Here is a 21,878-nt window from a genome sequence, read left to right as displayed (position 1 = left end):
AGCAGATGTTTAGGAAATCCTCATGTTTTTGAACAAAGAATACAATGAACAACGAAGTTGACTGAGAACTTTCTTTCAACTGAAAACAAAAACTGTAGTGTTAAGTCACCATTTCAGGAGATGAAAATTCATCACATCATCTTTGGAGATATAGAGAGAACAGCCCATTAGAAATACAAAATAAGGCACACATGAAATATCAACAACAGAAACAAAGAGAAACCAACAGATATGCACTTCCACTGATTGTATATGGAGGGAATATTTAATAGTGACACAATCGTATATGTATATATAATTACATATAATATATAGGCCTATAGTTTTAAAGAGGAGAGAGAGACTAGGAACAGTTGTGCACCATCAGGTTTCAGCTCTGACTAGTTGTTATAATGAAAAGAATAAGAGTGATAATTATGGATGTAATCAATCAGAGCAGAGTTGTGACATCATAGAGGTGACATCATAGAGGTGGCCCCAAGGAGCTGTCGCTGGAGAAGGGCAACTGCACGGTCTGACTGCAGCCGGGTCACGGCCACGATGCTTTAAGGTCACGTGACTTGGTAATGTTTAGATGAAATGAAGTCAGACAAACATTCTTCCGGCACTGCTCGGCTCACTTCCCCCACCTAACATATCCCTTGTACGTTGGAAGCTCTTCTGCACAATTTAAGTTTCCAACTACCATAGATTTTATCGGATGTTAGTGACCAACAGCGGATGTTAGGGACACATCTTCAGTTGTGTACCTTAGCGTCATCAGGTGTTTTGGCCTTTTAATCACAAGGCACCCTCTTCTAAGGCAGGCCCACCACAGGTTGATCAGGTTTTATTAGATTACGTCTGAAGAGGAGAACACAATTGACTCCAATTGTATTGGATTCTGCTGCAATTAAGTCTACCCTTGAAACTCCACAAGAGTTTTGTGGACTCAAAAACTTCACCCACCCCTCCATCGACATAGTGGTGAGTAGATAATGAGTGCATTTTCATTTTTCAGTGAACTATCCCTTTAAGGACCCTGGCACAGAACACAGCAGCCATCAATAACAATGCAATTTGACCTTTGCCAATTTAATGCATAGGAGGGAATCAGCTTAGCAATCAGCTGATGTGGGCTGGCACAGAGAACTGCTGCTGTCAGCTGACATACTGGATTGCGGCTGAGCTTGACTTTGAGACCTGCCTGAACAAACACTATGGTCTCCTTTTTTATTTGTTTTACATCCGAGACCTTGCTTTGAAGAAAACAGTTGTAAAAATAGAGTACTGGAACCATCAAAAAGAAGCAGGTTTCATTTCCAGACAGGAAAGTTTATTTATCTTCAGATTCCTGTTTCTGCCCAGATCTCAATCTATTTCAGGAGCTGTAACAGTTGCTCAACATGTTGATATACAGTATTTATTCTCAGTATATGAAGGGCATCTCAAAAATCTATTTGATTTGCATGTCGGTAAAAGTATATATTGTTCAGGGCAGTTTATATGACAATTCAAACTTGTTTACACAAATGGCTGTTTCCGAATAGAGAGACAAGAGTGAATGTGTTCCAGGGATGCAAGAAACTGATAAATGGAATGTTCTGAACCTTGAGCATAGTTTACTCTGCTTCTAAAAGGCTTGTTGGAAGGTTGCACAGCTTCCCACACACTCTTAGGATGTTGGATTAAGGAGGTCTGTGTCCAACCAGTTCAGTAACCTTCTGAAACATTCACCCAAGATTCACCCCCCCCCTCCTCCTTAAAATGATGGCTGGCTTCTCACTCCACCTTCCAGTGTGGCTGTTCTGAGACCATATACCATTGTAATGACTATATAGAACAAAGCTACATTTCATGGTTTTGTAATGTTTTTAATTAGAGATTCGAGAGGTTTCTACAATTCCCATCATGCTTGATGGGAGATATAATTGAAACTATAGTGCTGTCAATGGGTCCAGATGTTACCATGGATTTGCAGACAACAATTAGCTGGAATATTGCTGACACAGAAGTTAAAATGGTGACCTAAGGATATTAGGAGACCTTTTATCTCCACCTTTTATCTTTTAAGAACTTAATACACATTTATCCTTCATACATGTCTTCTGTTTTGACTGAGTGATACAAATCATATCTGTTAGGGGTAAAAGGATAACTTTCCAGAGGTTCTTAAACTATTAATGTATGTGAACATTTCTCTCAAACTCTAGTCTTGCATGTAAAAATGTGTAACATGGTACAAACTGCAGTTGTTCTTACACTAGCCTAGTGTTGCCTTCCCTTTGGTTACTGCTTCTCAACGAAAACACACACGTCATGCCAGAGAGGTGAGGAATATTATCACACAATGTCAGCATTATCTGGAAGATGGAAGGGGCACAGACAGTGAACCAATATCAGTGTGACTGGCATCAGTGTCTGCTCACACTCTGTCCAGCTGGGTGGAGTCGACCTCCAATCCAACAGGAGTCAGTTCACACAGGTAAAAGAGTGTGTCCTCGCTGGCCTCCGCTTCTGTCAGAGGCTCCAGGCGGACAAAAGAGTTGCGGACTGGCTGTTTGGACTCCAGGCTGGTGTCCAGCAGCTCTGAGGGGGGACCAGCCTCCACAGAAGCACTGGAGCTGGAGGAGGGCTGAAGGTGAGTGATGGAGAAATCAGAGGAGCTGCTGCTGCTGCCACTGTGCCTGGGTCCAACTCTGGAGGAGGGGTGCAGCCATCAAGGATGGCCAGCAGGGGGCAGGAGGTGTACTGGATTAACTGCATATCTGAACAAAAACAAATGGTCAAAAATCATAATCGATAATCACCATTTGCCTGACTGTAATCACGCAACAATTTTCATTTGTTGTAAAGAGAACTACACATTACACTTTGTGCTGATGTAACACTGCGGACGGCCAACAAACTGATGGACACAGCGGAATAATTGTGTGGACACATGCTGCTTCCATTCAGCTTACAGGGCTCACTGAAAGCTCTGAGGAGGATGAAATTGATGTATCCTCACTATCTCCACACCTCAACTCAACCTAACACAATGAAGTGAGGGATCATGGTGGAACAGTAACTAACACACAGATTGTCTTCTTAAAATCTTTCACTGATATAAAAAGTACAATAAACTGGTGCCTAATGTAATTTATGAATGTATCTGTCATGCATCTGGGCCAACATTCTGGACTATTGGGCTACAGTAGGGTAACGTCTGGCTGCCTGTGCAGCATGTGACGACTGGGTCGCTGCACTGCTGTGTCTCACTGGCGTCTGTTGCTCACACAGAGAGAGTGCCTGCTATGTGTTCTGGTATGACTAGTGTATTTCCTCTAATAAAAGTAATTGCCATGACACTGCAACATTTCCATTGTTGCACAGATTACACCCAGCTGTAATTACCTGTGAGGCCTGAATCACTTAGTTAAACTTCAGGAATGTCTTTAAGACATTAAAGCCTGGATGACTCATAACATTTTACATCTAAATTCAGACAAAACTGAAGTCAATGAACTTCATAGAAACATTATTTGGAATTATGTTTGGAGTGTGTCAATTGACTCAGACATAAAACAAGTCTCTAGGACAGCCTTCTTTCACCTGCGGATTATCATGAAAATCAGAAACCTCCTGTCTCAAATGGATGCTGAGAAACTGGTCCATGCTTTTGTTACCTCTAAACAGCATTATTGTAATTCTTTATTATCGGGATGTCCTAGTAAGTCTGTGAAAAGCCTCCAGCTGGTCAGAAAATGCTGCAGCATGAGTGCTGACAGGAACTAGAAGAAGAGATCCAATACTCCAGCCTTAGCTTCTCTGCATTGGCTGTCTGTAAAAGTATCACTATGGATTATTTAGTGTAGATTTTCTTCATTGAAAATGAAACCTACAGCACAATGAAGTGTGCAAAGAGTGAACACTTTCTAATGCCACTGTATGTCAGTGGAGGTTAGGCTGTGAGTGTGCAAGTATTCTCAACTTACCGGTGTTTTCTTCTTCTGTCCTGCCTCTGTTCAGCTGTGCAGTGTTCTCTTTGGAGGGCACAGTCTCCTACAAACACATAACAGCTTCAAAACCCCCCAAAATTACAGACTAATTTTCAAAAATGTAGATATAAATGACAGGTTTACATTTTTTTCCTAGTCTGTTATAGACACAACAATAGTGACATGTCTACATGTGCAGTCTGTACTATTCTCAGGCAGCTCCACTATAAATACAATGAGAGAAGTGTTTTTCTACAAAAATCTCTTTCTTACTTGTATGACTTGGAGTACATATGCTCCCCTGGACTCCTGCTCTAAATATGTGTAAATTATGTGCATATTGTGATGGGTTGACTTTTGTATTGTTTCCATTGAAGTTTCTTTCCTTTGTAAAACCTCAACCATTATAAAAGGCTACACACTTAAAATACACCCCTTTCCGTTTGAATACCACTCGACAGAAATTCCGAGTGGGGGGAATGAAGACGCTTTTATCACGCAAACAGATGCAAAAAAGAAAAAGAATAAAAAACCAAACAAATATCTCTCGGTGAAAAAGCGGAGCCACACACGAGTGACATCGACGAATATGTCAAGAGAGTTTGCAGTGATAAGTCGATACCAGTGTCAATGTGCTTTAACCAAAATCACGTGATCTCCGCAGCAGAATTAATAGATGACATCCTGCCTCTGTCACATTTTACCATGTCGGAGTATCCTGTCAGAGTGTCCTCCCTTTCCACTTTTCCTTAATTTCTAATACTTTTTTTTATTGACTATATGTTATCAGGTGAACAAAATAATAAAACTAAAAAATAATCAATATCAGTCAGTGTATATGAAGAAATAGTTGCATTAGAATGTACCAAAGGCCCCACATTTGGCCAAATTATTTCTCCGGACTCCCCTTGCTAGCTTCTCTATATACTTGTGGAAAGCCCTGCAAGTTTCACACTTTCTACAACAGTGCTATCTTTAGAGCAGTAAATATGTGAAAATTGTCAGAACAATTGTATAAGGAGGTATTGATCATCTTAATGTTTTTGTGTGAATGGGATTTCATTTTACCTCTATGGCATCAAAATCAATGCCAAATTGCTTTCCATATAGCATGGACTGGAAATCCTCCAGAGTGCAGTCAATACTGTCCAGATAGTCCATCAGCTCCATCCTGACAACACACACACAGACACACAGACACACACACAATGCTCCATTACTAACACGTAATCAGGGACATGCACAGACATTTTGCGGGGCAGGGGCTCAAGTGACAATAAGGGAACCTCTCATAATTATGTATTGATTTTGCCAATATCAAATTTAAGCAGTGGGCTTGGCAATGCACATACAGAGCCTTGTCATTGTGTTGCAGTATTGTTCACTGCAGTCCTGTGTATTGACCACTCATATTGGCAGCACCATCACAGCCTTGACCACACGCTTCGGATCTGTAGGCCATTGTTCTTTAGCAAGTCAGGAAGTGTTTTCTCCATCTCCTCATCTGTTGTTTTTTTAGACATTGAAGACATGGAGGAAGCGCTCATTGACTTCCATTTCAAACACATCACGCACGACAAAAGAGACCTGCTCGCAATGAGATACATCAGTGGTTCCATCTAAGAGTACTGAAAATATATTGGCCACCTTTATTTCTTTCCTTATTTCTCTTTTTGTGAATGGGGCCAGAGCTTTTATGAAATAATTTTGTGTTCTGTTTGAGAGGAGTGAAACATGACACCTCTTCTTACCCTTTTTCTGGTCATTATCCAAATGTAGCCTGAGTACACTGTCATACTGGCTCAAGAAAGCTGCCCTGGTTTGAGCTTGTGGCAGACTCGCCATCACCACTGAAAGACTTCCCTTGTCGTGCAAGATATAAAATGATGTCACTTAATCAGGTCAAAAGTTCAGTTTCTTGGTTTTTTCGCTCTCTTATTGCCTTGCCTTGACCATCTGATACTTTAAAAGCTGCTTGTAAAGCACTCTTTTTGTATGTGTTCCATCGCACCAGGCTTGTAAAGAGGGCCTCTGAGTCTGCATGCTCTTGCATTTTTAAGTCCCTTTTACCAGTTGTTTACCACAGCGACTCTCCAAGCACTGTTACTGTACCTTTATTCATTAAGAAAAAGCCGACAACTGAAGCAGCACATACTGTCCTTACTGTCGGGCTAATACTCCAACCATGGCTTATTTTCATTCCACTTCTTTTTGAATGATCGGCCTTCAGTATTTTGGGGAAATCTAAGGACAGGTATGCATGGTCCTCTATCAACACACATTTTCACATAGCTGGCATCACACTTGAGATCAAAAGCTTGGTTGTGGGTGGGATCTGTTGGATACTTTAAGGATGCAATTTTTCTTCAACAATACTCATAGTTTTCTCAACCTCACCTTCTTCTATGACTTCCTCAAACTCAACATTATCCACCATTTCCACTCCTGTGGCCTCTTCCTCTTCAACGCTGACAGTGATTTCCTGATCATCTTTGGTCTCTTCCTGAGGTGTGGCCTCTAAAGCCTCCTCCCGTCTCTCAGTTGTTGCTTGTGAGATCTCTACTGCTCTCTAAGGTGTAACACTTTCAACATCTGAATCATCTATTCTCTCTTCTGTGTTGCTGCTGGTACTTGTTTTTAACCATTCATTTAGAGATTTGCTACTCTTGGGTGTTTCCTGGCACTCCTTCTCCTTCCTGTGCAAACAGGAATATAAATTAAATTTAAGCTCAAGCCCCCTTTGATGTCTATGTGTGCACGTGCCAGCACATAATATTAAAGTATTAAAAATAATCCTCACAAGGTGGGCCTGAATGAAATAACCCGGGGAACATTCTTTACAGATTGGTATATCATACATTGGTGAAAAGTTTCCTTTCCCGACAGAGGGTGTGCAGATCATACTATAAGTTCCAAACAACAGCCTCACAGATTTCTGGAACATCCCTACCATGTTACCATGACCCACTTAAGCCTGGTGCACTAGAGGATTTTCAACTCTTAACCAATTATAAAAAATTGGGAGGCCACAGACTTAAATGACAGATTTACCAGATTTGTAATCTTATAATCACCAGAGTACAAACACAAGACGATTTAGCCACAACGTAAGACCACACACTTGCCATTTGTAGGAAACAATTTCACAGTGGCAAATCCAGAGACTTGGAATATCACAGAAACTCGCATGAGTCTTTAGTTTTGTTATTGCAGTTGGAAACTAACTTTTCAGTGCCGTACCGCCAACTACTGAACTGGAGTGGGGAAAACTTGCATGATTAAACTAGACTTCAGAAGAAAATCAAACATGGAGGGCCAACATCTTCAGTTCTGTTTTGCAGCGAAAAACAAGCCAAAAAAAATCTACTAATTAGTTATTTGTAGCCATTAGTTGTCTGACATTCTGTTATCCTATGGCTCAATTGCTACTGAATTTGAATGGCCCTGATATGGAATAACCAGCTCTTGAAAAAAAGGGAAAATAATTTACTTATATAAAGAACAGGTTGCCACGTACTTGCCAAGCAGGTTGATGTTCTGTGATATAGCTCCGTTTTCGTTCAGTATGGAGTCCATCATCTTGAAGGGGTCCTCCAGACTGAGGCCTGAGGGTTTATTGAGCTGCAGGGCGCTGCTGGTTGGGCAACTGCTGTCTAAAATGCTGCTCCTCTGGGCATCCTCTGAAGATGCTGGCACACCAGCCTCTGTCTGTTTGTTGTCTGTGCAGGTGGTGCTCACCTCCGTCTCCGCTGCACAGCTGTCCAGCTCTACTTCCACGATTTCTACATCACTGGGGAGGGTAGTTTCAAACAGCATGTCATTAACTGAGACACTCCTGACAAGTACTGTCATGTGAAAACATTAGGATACCCAATTCAATATTCAGTTATATATTAGGAAATATCAACATGTGAATATTAGATGTTTTTCAAATTATATCTATAGAGAAAGATGATGTAATAGCATGATGTAACAACAAATCCACTTTCTTATTACTTGTGACACCACCCTTGACACTATGCCCTAATAGCTAGTATTTCCCCTTTTGTCTGTAATAATCACAATGTTCCCAATAACTGTCTACTTGTCTCTGACATCAAATTTTACCCAACTCTAGAATTTTTTCAGCTGTGTAATGTTTTATTGGTTTCTTGCATGAACATCCCCTTTCAAATCACCCAATGGTCGCAATAGGACTAAGATCTGGGTTTCCACTTGGCCATACCTGAACTTTACCAGAGTTACTGGAATGTTTTGGGTCACGTCATGTTGCATGGTTCACTTTCACTATCTGGGTTAGATGGCCCAATTTGTGGTTGGACCAGATCTTCCAATTTCTCTGTTCTTTTTGGCCAGGCCTCCACACTCCCACAGATTATTTTAACATTATTTGTTTCTTTATTTTGTTACTTTATGATTTGTTTTAACCGTTTGTTTTAAGGTTGAGCCAAACTAAATTTTTGAGGATGTGGCCGTAACACCTGGAAACATGCACATGTGAATCTGCCTCATATCCCACCCTCTACATGCCCACATTCAAGCATAAATAGTCAATGAAAGTACCTTGTGAATGCTGAATGATAGTAATGACCCTGCTGATCTATGATTTTTATGGCGAATGGTGGAATCATACAAGGAGACGACCGACTTTTCTGGCTCCTAAGTCGAGGTGCTCATGAGTGACACATTGTTTGGTTGCCACAGCAGTGGAATCACTTACAAATGAAAATGCAACGACTGGCAAGGTGTTGCAGCTGAGATTAATGCAGTGAGGGTGACAGAGAGGACAGTGCCTGAATTGAAAAAGCAATATTTAAAGAAAAAAATCTAAAACCTAAAGTGTTTTCTGAGGAGAATCACCAATGTTTGCTAAATTATTATTATTATTTGGAAATGGAAATATTACAGGTGAACACAATATACACTGCTCAAAAATATTAAAGAACACCTAAATCACACCTCAGACCTTGATGAACAAATTATTGAAAGTTGAAAATCTTTACTGGTGCACATGTATAATTTGTTGAGAACAAAATGACACAACAATGGTCAATGGAAACCAAAATCATCAAAACCACACCGAAAATCGGAGTAAAAAATTGCATCACAGGCTGATCCAACTTGCGTGAATTTCATCATGGCAACTCAAATGATGCAACTCAGTAGTGTGTATGGCCTATGCTTGTCTGTATGCACTCCCGACAACGTCTGGGCACGCTACTGATGAGATGGCAGATGGTGTCCTGAGTGATCTCCTCCCAGACCTGGATCAGGGCACCATTAAGCTCCTGGACAGTCTGTGGCGGAATTTGGCGGCATTGGATTTAGGTCAGGGGAATGTGAGGGCCAGTCAATGGCATCAATGCCTTCATCATCCAGGAACTGCCTACACACTCTGGTCACATGAGTCCTGCCACATTGTCCTGCCCCAGGAGGAACCCAGGGCCCACTGTACAAGCATAAGGTCTGACAATCACGCTGAGGATTTCATCCCGGTACCTAACAGCAGTCAGGCTGTTGGCTACGACATGGAGGTCTGTGCGACCCTCCAAGGATATGCCTCCCCAGACCATCACTGACCCACCGCTGAACTGGTCCTGCTGGATAATGTTAGAGGCAGCATAACGTTCACCACGGTGTGTCCAGACTATTTAACGCCTGTTACATGTGCTCAGTGTGAACCTTCTCTCATCTTTGAAGAGAACGGGGCGCCAGTGGCGGACCGTCCAATTCTGGCATTCTCTTGCGATTGCCAATCAAGCAGCACGGTGCTCGGCTGTGAGCACAGGTCCCACTAGAGGACGTCGGGACCTCATGCCACCCTCATGGAGTCTGTTTCTGGACAGTTTGGTCAGAAACATGCACACCAGTAGCCTGCTGGAGGTTATTTTGTCGGGCTCTGGCAGTGCTCCTCCTGTTCCTCCTCGCACAGAGGAGCAGATGCCGGTCCTGCCGCTGGGTTGATGCCCTTCTACGGCCCCGTCCAGCTCTCCTTGTGTAACAGCCGGTCTCCTTGTATCTCCTCTATGCTCTTGAGACTGTGCTGGGAGACACAGCAAACCTTCTTGTGACCGGATGCATGGATGTGCCATCCTGGAGGAGCTGGGCTACCTGTGCAACCTGATTGGTCTGCAGATACCGCCTCATGCTAACAGTAGTGACAAGGACACTAGCAGATCACAAAACTAGAGAAGAATCAGTGAGGAAGGACAAGGAGAGAGCAGCTGTCTGTGGCCAGCACATGTAAAACTATTCCCTTGCACCAAAGAAGGTGAAATGGATTCAAAATCACTTGTGCATCCTAAATGGACATTGTGATATCCCTGAAGTTTAGCTGACTTGGTTTTATACTGTGATGATTAAGTGTTCCCTTCATTTTGTTGAGCATTGCATTTATTTATGTGGTCTCCATTCTGCATTCTCTTTGAGTTGGCATCCAACTTCTCTTTAAGTCGATTTATAATATGGTTTCAATTCACTACCCCATGTCTGTGTTGCCTCTTTATCTTCTCAAAAATGTTTGTGTGCATGAGCCAGAGTTCGCTTACAGTTGTACACATTCTCCCATCAAGTTTGTTTTTATAGATCCCAACTTCTGCATGGAAAGTGACGTATGCATTTTTCGTACCCCATTTTGTGCGTAACACACGTCTATAAATGAGGCCACCTGGTCTTTGTCCAAGTGTTCTCAGGCAAAATTCATTCTTACCCTTATGTTATTTTGTCAGGAAGGGTTTCCCCCTTGCACCCCACTCATGAAAATCAAACTTGTGCCGTCACTGATTGTAGATTTATGTAATTTGACAACTGTGACAGGAGCTTCTTGTCGGTCCTGTGATGACATTTAAGGATTTTTGTTGGAAACTTCTTAAAGCATCCTGCCGTCTACTCTTTGGCTGAATTTTCTAGGATGGCCTAACCTGCTTTAAATGTTCTCCACTTGTAATTACTTCCCAGACAGTGGGATGGCTGATATGAAATTCTTTTTTAAACTATTTATATCACTACCCAGAGTCATGTAGAGTCTACAGGCCTCAGAGAGCTCTTTGAATCTTACCATGGTGATACCACTCACTTCAGCAATCAAGAGCGAACAAAATGTTCCTCCAAAATGATCTGTAACAATGTTCTAATCATTTGCACTTGATAGGGTGCACCTGAATCTAATTTTTGGCATTTGAAATAGTAATGAATGTTGGGGCATCCAACCTTTTTCCTCACAATAAATTGCTTTCCACTTAATTACATTTTATAAATCATGACATTTTCAATCAAAAGACAATTATTTAGTTTTATTTGATTATTTATAATACCTTAATCTCTCAAATTAACCTCAAATATCCATATGTTTAACTATGTAAAAAAAACACGGATTAACAGGTGTGTCATTATACTAAGCTCCTCCACCTGCATAATATTATATTCTTTCCTTTGAAATTATTAAAAAATAAAACGCACAATGTATTTGCATGAGGGCATAAAATAATGCATACGTGACTTTTGTTAAATACAGAAATGGAAAACAAATGGCTCACATACTAAAGACTGATCAGCAGTATATATACATACATTATTATCATTATTATTATCAACATCATCATCATTATTGAGTTTAAACCTCGAGGAGACAGACTGCTATTTTTTTGTTTCACTGTACTATCATTTGATGTTTGCTGCTTGTAGGATTTTTCATAACAATGTTGACCCATGGTTGTAAAACTATTCAGGGAGTGCCACTAGTTTCAGATGTGATAGAGCCTGGTGCAAATTGTGCCGTAAATCAATGAGTTTGTGCAAAAATTAAAACCATATTTATATTTTTGGAACTGTTTGTAAAATCCTCAGTTAAGTATTTTTCATGGGGCTCAGTTGCATTTATCAGTGGAATTAATCTTCTGTCACTATGCAAGCAGTTTGCAGTAAAATAAATCATGACATATTCAGTGTGTTGTCAGCATTTGCACTGCTGCAAATCAGATACTATTTGTTTTGCAGCTGTTACCAGTTACCACATCATCTATGAGAAGGCATTTGAAAGCAGTAGAATAATGTGAATGTCACTTTAGAAGTTAAATGTTACTTGTCTTACCCTTCCTCATAGGCTGTAGGTGACCCCTCTGTGATCTCCGCCATCACCTCTGCATCATTCTCAGTCAAGTCACAGATGATAACATCATCCGATATCTCAGAGCCCTTCACACCATTCAGGCTGTTGACAGATGGCTATACGGGACACAAAGAACACATCATATATTCAACATGATGTATTTAAAAACAAAAATAGCCACAAAGGCTTGAAAAGTAACATTTTATAAATGATCGATATGAAAAATACATTGATTCATAAGTTATCATTATAAGCAATACCTCCCATGTTTGTATCACAAAGTTCTGTTATTTACTGACCTGTTCCACACACACTTTGTCATCATAGATCTGATGAATATATTTGGGCTTCTTTCCATTGCTGTTAATAAGAATTGGCCTGTTGACAAGACCGTGACACATTATCAAAGTTCACATTATGAGAGTGCTGAAATGGTTAGTTGATTTACGTGTGTTATTGAGAAAGATATCATGGTAATTTAAATGAGAAAAATCATGCATGTCATTCAAACAAAAATTTAAATGTTCTGCTGATTAATCTTTAAACATAGAGATTGGGTTTCATTGTATCTTTATCATGCATGATCAGTTAATCAAAAACACTGATCATTACAGATTGACTGGAAAAAGAAAATCACTATATTTACACAACAATTTGAAGAAATTAAATAAATACACATTCTGAGATGCCATAAACAGTTACACCACTGGCTGGGAAAAGTTATGAAACAGATAATATCCCATTTTCACTGTGTAGAGCTAAATTTAAAGTGTATCTGAAAATGAGCAGTGTGAAAACAACCCATCAACAGTGGGGTAGGTAGTGGGAGTGAATCAGCAGTTATTCCAAATGTAACCATGACATATTCGACCACCACAAGACAGTCATTTTATAGAAACATGCTGCACAATCGCCAGCTCTTTGCATTTCATGAGGCACCTCATTCAGTGGGTCATTCACGACTCACTAATCATGTCATCTGTGCCTCTTTAACAGCTGCAGGGACCGTGTTTGTAGGACCAGTGCTCTAACTATGATCCCAGTTGAAGGATGAACTCACCTCTTACGCTTTAAATTCAGGATGTGGTTGTTCTGTACTAATGTGACGATGAAATGTATCAGCTGAAAAAAAATAAAAATATTATGAGATACAACAGAAAATGCTGATAGATTTACAGCACAGACGCTAGTGCCTCAGTTCCACTTAGCTCTGTGTCCATACGTGGACCAGAAAGATATTCATTCCTATGGCAACCTATTTGATCTCCAATGTGTTGCAAAACTCCTCCTTTCCAGTATTTTTTCAGTCTCAAATTTCCCAATATTGAAATTGAAATGATTGGGGTGAATTTTGGACATACCATATGTGCTTTTTGCCACAGGAAGATAGCATAAAAACAAATTAGCTAAAAGGCTATTTCATTCATGTTTATGTTAAATTACAAATTTACTCAACCAACTGTTTTAAATGCTTGACTGCCGATAATATGTAAATACAGGGTTTATCAGTACATAAGAGTGGTGAGGCTACTTAACAAAAACATTTGATTCCGTTTAGCCACTGAAATAATTACAGCATATATTCAAAAATGATTCTCCTGGTAAAGGTGCACCACTCACAGGACTGCTGATGATGACTCAAGCTAGCATGGGCAGAACTAATAAAAACTGAAATCTGTTTAGATATCTATTCTCTTGAATGGATGAATGATTAACTAATGTACTATGAACTGCAATCAAATTGTCCTCAGAAATATGGAGTTGTGCAAATGAATGCGATAGAGCTCACAGAAGGGATGTATTGTATGTGAAAACAGCTTCAGATAGTGTAAACTGATGGTCCAGTATAGTGCTCACCTTTTTAATGAGCTGTTGTTGGTGGGCATGTTTCTGTCTCAGATCTGAGATCTCCCTCCAGAGAGCTTCATTCTCCCTAAACAACAAAACAAGTTTCACTTACAGATAATCTACTGCACAACCAACCTTTCTGCCAAGGGCAGAGGATGTCACACCTTGTTAAAGCCCTATGAGACAAATTGTGATTTGTGAATATGGGCTATACAAATAAAATTTGATTGATTGATTGATTGATTTCTCCTGTGTCTTCTTACTTATTTTTCTTTACATACAATGTGATAATGTGGGAAGTTGTTTCTGACATTTCAACAGAAAGGTTTTTTTAAGAAAGACTTTAACACTGTGTGTGACCAGGACATATTATTTGAATCACACATAAAAAAGGACAGCCTTTATCATCAGGATGTCCCAGTAAAACTGTGAAAAGCCTCCAGTTGATCCAAAATGCTGCAGCACGAGTGCTGACAGGAACTGGAAGAAGAGATCATATTATGGGGCTATAGACCATTTAGTTGCATTTTGCAGATATGCCCCCAATTAATTTTTTTATATTTATATTTTAAAACATCATCGTGTAGGCCATCACGCGAAATACCTGGAGCGAGCAAGAATTTGTGTGTGTGTGTGTGTGTGAGAAATAGAGTAATGAGAGGCTAATGCCATCATTACAACATGGGCATAAAACCCAGTGTAAATGACGCCTTTTCGAGTTGAATTTTAATGTTACACCGCACGAGCAGTATGGAGGCATGCTATGTTTTTTCTCTGTTGTTTTATTACGTCTGAAAAAGTGGCCACCAGTTACTTCGCTGTTTACCCCTGAAACTCCAAAAGTGTTTTTTTGACTCAAACACTTCACCCACCTCTCCATTGGCATAGTGGTGAGTAGATAATGAGTAAATACATTTTTTTTGGTGAACTATCTCTATAATTTTGCAGCAATACATAGCGGAAAACACTGATGTTCCACACATGCATGAAAACAGGACGTTTTTCAACACGGTGAAAAAGAAACCAAAAAGAGAAAAAAATTCTTAACAAGAATAGGACCTGGAATACAGTAATTCACAGTCAGCAGGCTTGTAGTGCTGACCGTCTGCAAAGATATCCAGATGGACTTGATCTTGGGGAAACAATTAAATATATAACAGACGGACCCTCACAGCCACCAAACCCATAAATCGTCCTTAAAGGGGACATATCATGAAAATTCCACTTTGTTAGTGCTTCTACAGGTTAATGTGGGTATCTGGCTCATGTCTACCAACCCAAAAACTTTGTTATGGTTCCTCTAAGTCAGAAACGTCATGCTTGAGTGACTGGAATGAGCTTCCTGTGTATTGTGTCGTCACAATACACAGGAAGTCTCCCTACATGGCCTTGGCCCACCCCCACCTCATCCCCCCCGCCCCCCCACACTCGTTACGCCGGGTTTACACCGAACGCAGCGAGGCTGCGAGGCAGCGCAGCGCCGTTCTCCAGCGCGCAGCCGCCTGGCTGTTCACACGGGACGAGCATTTCTCCGCTGGTCAGCCCCATAGACTGTATATATAAGGTCAGCCCGCGATTCTGCTTTCTCCGCTTGTTGTTGTACCCGTTGAATGTCGGGGTTCGGGGGTAAATGATGGTCTTCATAGCCCCCCCTCTTTCTCTCTCTGTCTGTCTGCTTGTGTGCTTGTAGTGGATGGGCAGAGGGGACATTTAATTATGTGATTGGGAAAATTAAAACTCCAGGACAACAGAAGGGAATACAAAGTATGGGATGCATATTTGATAATTTATATCATATAAAATATGTAATTTATATTGTTTAAAATCATGGGGGAGAGGGGAAGGGGGAGCTGGCTCATTAGCATTTAAAGGAACAGGCACTCAAAACAGGTCACTCTGTGGAGGGCTGTTTTATACAGGGTAAAAAGGGTGCTGTTTTAAATGATCCTTGTGGTATTTTGACCAAAGTATGTTACAGACATTTCATTAAGACCCCAAGGAACCATATCAACTTGTGGTAAAATGGGCATGCTATGTCCCCTTTAAGTTCCTTCTAAAAATGATGGAATTCTCTAAATGCTCTAGGGTGGTTGGCTATGTGTTGGTCGTTTTCATTATATATTGTTTTTGCACATAGCTTTACACATACCTCTTGAGTGTTGCCAGCCTGGCATCAATGTTCTCCTGTTTGCTGTGAACATTGTGGACACTCTCCAAGATTTTTGTCAGGTCATCCTGTCGAATCTTATTGTCCTCTGGCCGAGCATTAGAAACCTAAAAACACAATCAAGTCTTAGGTTTACAGTATCTCAACACTAGCAGCAGAAAAGGTGATTGTGATTTTATATAATGAGTTCTGCACAAGACATGCAAATGAGAAAAGGGAGAGGGGTTGATGGTCTCTATCTTGTCGAGCAATTAGTCTAAAATTACTTTCTTTGTCCTAACTCTAAAAACTTTATACATTGATTACCTAATTTGCAGTAACCCTCCATAGCACGACTTTGTCCTTTTTTTTACGCTTATCATAACATAAGTGTTATGAGTGTTTTGGGTCGTTGCTTCATTGTGGAGCTGTGTGATGGATTCTCTGCCCCAAAAACCCCATAACTCGTCTGTCAGTTGGACTGACCATGTGTCAAGACTGTACCTAGCTTTACCCTGAATGTGGAAAGGTGAACCTGACAATGACTCATCACTTTACTTTTTGTGGAACAATGTTTGATGTAATTGAAAATGAGCATATTGTGGTTAGAGAAATGAGGTAAACCCTATCGAATAACCAGGATTTAATTGTTGAAAAGATGTTATCTGATTTCAATCCAAGTACAAAGAAACATTTCAACATTTATTACACAAACGTGTAAAATCTTTTGTGTCTTTGCTGAACACACAAATTAAACATTCACAGTGCTGGCAGAAAAAGTAAGTGATCCCCTGGATCTAAGAATTGGTCGGAGCTCCTTTGGCAGCAATAACCTGAAACCAGGATCAGAGCGGAGTTCAGAGGGAGTTTTAGACCTTTCCTCCAACAAAGCTACTCAGATATATTAGTAAGATGCTTCACTATCCAAACCACAAAACTAAAATACTGAGTTCTGTTTTTGAAAATGAATTATTAACAGGCCAGTACAGAGTTACATGAAACAAAATTATGTTAAATATTTTTTAATTTGAACAATTTATCTCTTAACCGCAACACCCCTAAAATCTACACAATTACCTGACATTATAAGTCATGCACAACTATAATAACAAAACAAACATGTTTTTCAGACAAACTGAAAATAAATAATGACATACACATATAAAGCCCTGAACAATCAAGCTCCTTCATATATCAAAGAGCTCATAACACCATTTTTTCTAATAGATCACTTCGAACACAAAACACAGGCTCTCTTGTTGTTCCAACAAACAGTAAGAGTAGAATGGGAGGTAGAGCCTTCAGCTACCAGGCTCCTCTCCCGTGGAACCAGCTCCCACTCTGGGTTCGGGAGTCAGACACCATCTCTAAATTTATGGTAAACTTAAAAATTTCCTATTTGATAAAGCCTATAGTTAGGGCGGGATCAGGTGTGTCCGGAACCATCCCTTAGTTATGCTGCTATAGGTCTAGACTGCGGGAGAACTCCCATCATCCACGGAGCACTTCTCTCTGTCCCCACATTCATTTATTTCGTTTAATAAATGTCACTATGTGTTTTCTTCCTCTCATAGTCTCTGTCTCTCTCTCTTTGCAGGTATCTCTGACTCCAGAGCTGCAGGATAACAACAATTATTATTATTATTATTAATAACAATAATACCTATTATTACTTAATTACTATATGAACTGTTGCTGCTATTATTAATAATCAATAGCAACTTTACTACTACTGTTTTAATTATAACTTTTCAGAGCTGAAACCTGATGCTGTGTTCCTGGTCTCTCTCTCTCCTCCCCCTCATCTCTCTCTCTTCTCTCCCCTCTTTTACACCCATCTCTCCTCTCCTCCCCATTTTGCCCTGCTCACCCCAACCAGTCGAGATGGCCGCCCACATTGAGTCTTGCTCTGCTAGAGGTTTCTTCCAGTTAATGAGGGAGTTTTTTCTCTCCACAAATGTTTGCTCATTGTGGGAACTGTTGGGTTTCTCTATACATATATTTTTAAGGTCTAGACCTTTCTAATAAAGTGCCTTGAGATAATGTATATTATGATTTAATGAGAAAATAGAGAATTTGAAAACAGAGGTTTGACGGAGCCCCCTCGCCTGTGGACTAATGACTGTGTAACCCTCTTCGGCTGTATGGAAATCATCATTTCAATCATCATTTTGTGCATGTTAACACCGTAGTAACAAATCCACAGACAGTAATTTGACAGTACTATGTGTACGACAAATTTAATAACAGTGGTGGTAATAACCAATAAAACCAAGAACTTTCACTACCGTTGATACACGGCACAGCCGTCTTTGATTTCAAAGAGGGGGGTGCTGAGGTCTCTTCGATTTTGGATGTTCATTGCTCTTTGACAGGCAGTACTTGCATTATTCAGTGGTTTAAAATGATTCACAATGATAGCAATAATATAATTTATCGCAATAATTTTTTGGACAAATTATCTATAACAAAATTTGATAGTGTGACAGACCTACTTTAATATTCTGAAGAATGCACCAAGTAAGAGGTTTACTTGTTCAGTTTACAGCTTTAATTCTCTGAGAATTGATTTCATATGCGAGCAAAATTGATATTGTACAATGAAATATCCTTAACTGAATCGATATTGAATCTAATTAAAAATCAAATCGAAACCTTGTGAACTGGAATTGAATTGATTTGGGAAATCAGTGGCAATAACCCAGCCCTAGTTAAGAAATGACCAATATATATATATGGGAACTGTCAAGAAAGGGTATAATAAGTGTATTCTTGCGGTGCCAAAAGGTGCAGTAAAATTTTTCTGGTACTAATTTATGTGCTGGTGCAACTACAAGTTAGGCGCAACGGTGCAACCAATGTAAAAAGTTAGTCCAGAGCCCTGTTTTTAAAAAATATATTCAGTAGCTCTAAAACACACCTCTTGTCTGGTTTGATAAACTAGATTCCAGGTTTACTATCTCCTGACTCCAGTTTGTTTCAGTTGATGTCATTAGTTAAGGGGATCACATGCCTTTTCCAACCTAAATCAAATGAGAACAATGCTGTGATTTGTGTTATAAGGGATTAAGTCAAATAGAAAAATAAAGGTTTAACTTTTTTGCCACTGTACATATATGATTAGATGTTGTGGTATATCTGCTTGTCGAGCACTACTGGAGCCTCTTTAAGTCTTAAGGTCATTGGCAGCATTCTGCTGATTGATGAACAGAGAAATAACTAAAAGATGCCTCTACCTTCCTCTTGATGTTCTCCAGCAGGTCGTCCTGTCCATGTTTGAAGTAGGGGTGCTGAAATGCCACTGGACCGTCTCTCTCCTGTTTCACAATGCCTGTGTCAATGTGAATAACCTTACGGAATCCATCTGCATGCACACAAACACGCAGGTGTAAACAACTTAAAAAACATCAAAAAACACACCCTCCTAAATGTATACAGTATATGCATATATGTATATTTTTCCCCAGTCTGGGTTTAAAGATGTGTGTGTGAGTACACAGGGCACTGTGCGACTATTTTAGTCGCACAGTGCGTAGAATGTAGAGAAAATGCTGAAATCGACCCTGGTTCTGCCAAAGATTTGTTAGTAGCAGCTTCTACAATGTCAGGATATGACACTTTCCATAGTCCTGATGATAGGGAACTGAACACATTTAGGTTTTGGACTGTTTTCTGAATCAAACAAGCTATCTTTTCTTTTTATTTTCTCTGTTTGTGGACAAACAAGGATTGGGAAAATATCAGCAGATTTGTCAATGGTCGAAGCAGCTTCTTATTGCAAACTTGGTCGTGTCCCTGCTTCTGCTTGGGTGTGGGGGGGCAATACTAGAACAATTACCTAACAAGGCCTAACTGGCTGCTAATCACAGTTCAGTTGCATTGAAGCTAATTCTAAAAGTACAGGTTACTACTTACCAGCCATCTGGGAGCCTGAATCAAACAGTTCCACCCAGCAGACACTCTGGGTCACTCTACAACTACTGCAAAGAACCAACTTGTGTCAAAACGTGTGAACGAGGGAAACAATGCGTTCTTACACATGTTGAGCTGCCTGATGAAACTGGCCATGTTGTTGTGCTTGAAGAACTTGGGGAGAATCTCCTTCGCAAAGCGCTGCTCGTCCAACACTCGGAAGCTGTTGCCCTCCTGCAAACAATCAGCAATGACGGTCAAAACAGGCTGAAGGATGTATTTTACATGTATACACTCCACGTGGGGAGAGAGAGAGAGCTTTTCGGTGACTCGGGATCAAAATCTCAATAAAGCAGTGATGCTGGCATGACGCAGATATAGGATTTAGGAAACTTGCTGGCAGACAGAGCTGACAGTTGACGTATACTAACTGTTCCGTATGCTGACACGACTAGTTGGGTGGCCCGAAGATGTCGGGCCGATGAACAACAAACTGTTTGTCAAATGAAGGCTGTCTAGTTGTGTACTTGGCGTTAGCATCCTGATGGGATAACGGCGCTGCTTTAGCATCACCTGACTCCAGCAGATTAATTCATTGGTGTCCGCATCCTCGACCAGCGTCCACAGCTTGGCGAGGAAAGCCGGGACGTTCGAGTTGTGCTTCATCTTCCAAATGAAACAACGGATCTGAAACCACGCAGTGAGTTGTTGTTGTTCTTGTCCTTGTTCTTGTTGTTGTTCTTCTGCTTCTTCTTCTTCTTCTGATGTTTAATGGCGCGTGGCAAACAACTTATCGGTGCTTTACCGCCACCGTCTGGAAAGGAGTGTGAGCCAGGTTGGCTATATATACCTAAATTCAGTGTTAGAGCCATAGACTTTTTAAGTGTCTGTCTCTGGTAGTATAGACAGACTAAGAATATATGCTCCACTGTTTCCTGCTGATTCAAACTGTCACATCTGCCTGGTCATTATCTTAAAGGTGCTGTTTAGACCTGTATGACCAAACCTCATTCTTGATACTATAACATCTTCCTTGGTGTCTCTGGTGGCTCATTTCACCTACTTTCTTTATTAATAATACAGTATGTGCTATCTCTAAAATGATGTCTTGTCTTGTGTCTGAGTGACTATTTTGGATGCTTTCAAGGCCACTGCTTGAATCTGAACATATCAATACTTTGATTGGTTCTTTTCTTTCTCAATCCAGTTTACTGCTATATTTATGGCTAACAGTTCCACCGTACACACTGCCAGGTTATCACTAACCCTTTGTTTCTTATAATGACCATCTCTGGTATGATGAATGCTACTCCAACTTTATTGTCCTGTGTTTTTGATGCATCAGTAAATATTTTGGTGTATTCTGGATACTTTACTTCTAAGTAACTACCAACTTGGTTTAGGTGTATTCCTTCTCCTTTATCTTTCTTTGTTAATAAGTGTAAGTTAACTTCTCCTTTTTTCAAAGTCCAAGGTGGGGTTGCAGAAAGTGGCACAGTGGGACTTAATTCCTTCGTCCTCTTCTCAATTGTCCAGCCAAAACACTTTACTTTCCTTCTCTCCTTTTCCTGACATGGTTCCAGTATGCTCTTAACCGGGAGAGTATTGTTATGTCCCCTCAAGTTTGCCCAGTATGTTAATGTTAGTTGGGATCTTCTCATTTCAAGAGGCATTTCTCCCATTTCCACCTGTAAGGCTGACACTGGAGGGGTCTTTTTGGCCCCACAACATCACCTCAGAGCCTGGTGCTGAATAGTGTCCAACCTTTTTAACATGGTCTTAGGTGCTGATTCATATAAGACAAATCCATAATCAAGAGCTGATATACAGTAACTAGTGCAATATAAATACTTTTCAGAGCATTCCTATTTGCTCCCAACTCTCTGCCCCTCAGACACCTAATAAT

At 40.3% G+C, this 21,878-nt stretch overlaps 1 protein-coding gene across 1 annotated transcript; it reads right to left on the bottom strand.

Annotated features, from left to right (window-relative positions):
• Window positions 1-1,293: 1,293 nt before the first annotated feature.
• Window positions 1,294-20,761, bottom strand: LOC118099156 (heat shock factor protein 2). The gene is given in 13 exon segments (XM_035143467.2): window positions 1,294-2,664; window positions 2,667-2,747; window positions 3,957-4,023; window positions 5,028-5,130; window positions 7,477-7,749; window positions 12,049-12,182; window positions 12,366-12,444; window positions 13,127-13,188; window positions 13,924-13,999; window positions 16,064-16,188; window positions 19,297-19,424; window positions 20,098-20,206; window positions 20,546-20,761. Coding segments are annotated over 13 exon segments (1,590 nt in total). The 5' UTR covers window positions 20,639-20,761; the 3' UTR covers window positions 1,294-2,404.
• Between the last annotated feature and the right edge of the window lie 1,117 nt (window positions 20,762-21,878).

This window comes from Hippoglossus stenolepis, chromosome 20, assembly GCF_022539355.2.
Source record: "Hippoglossus stenolepis isolate QCI-W04-F060 chromosome 20, HSTE1.2, whole genome shotgun sequence".
NCBI classification, from domain to species: domain Eukaryota; kingdom Metazoa; phylum Chordata; class Actinopteri; order Pleuronectiformes; family Pleuronectidae; genus Hippoglossus; species Hippoglossus stenolepis.
The sequence above is the reverse complement of the archived record's forward strand: the minus strand, read 5'-3'. Positions and strand labels throughout refer to the sequence as shown.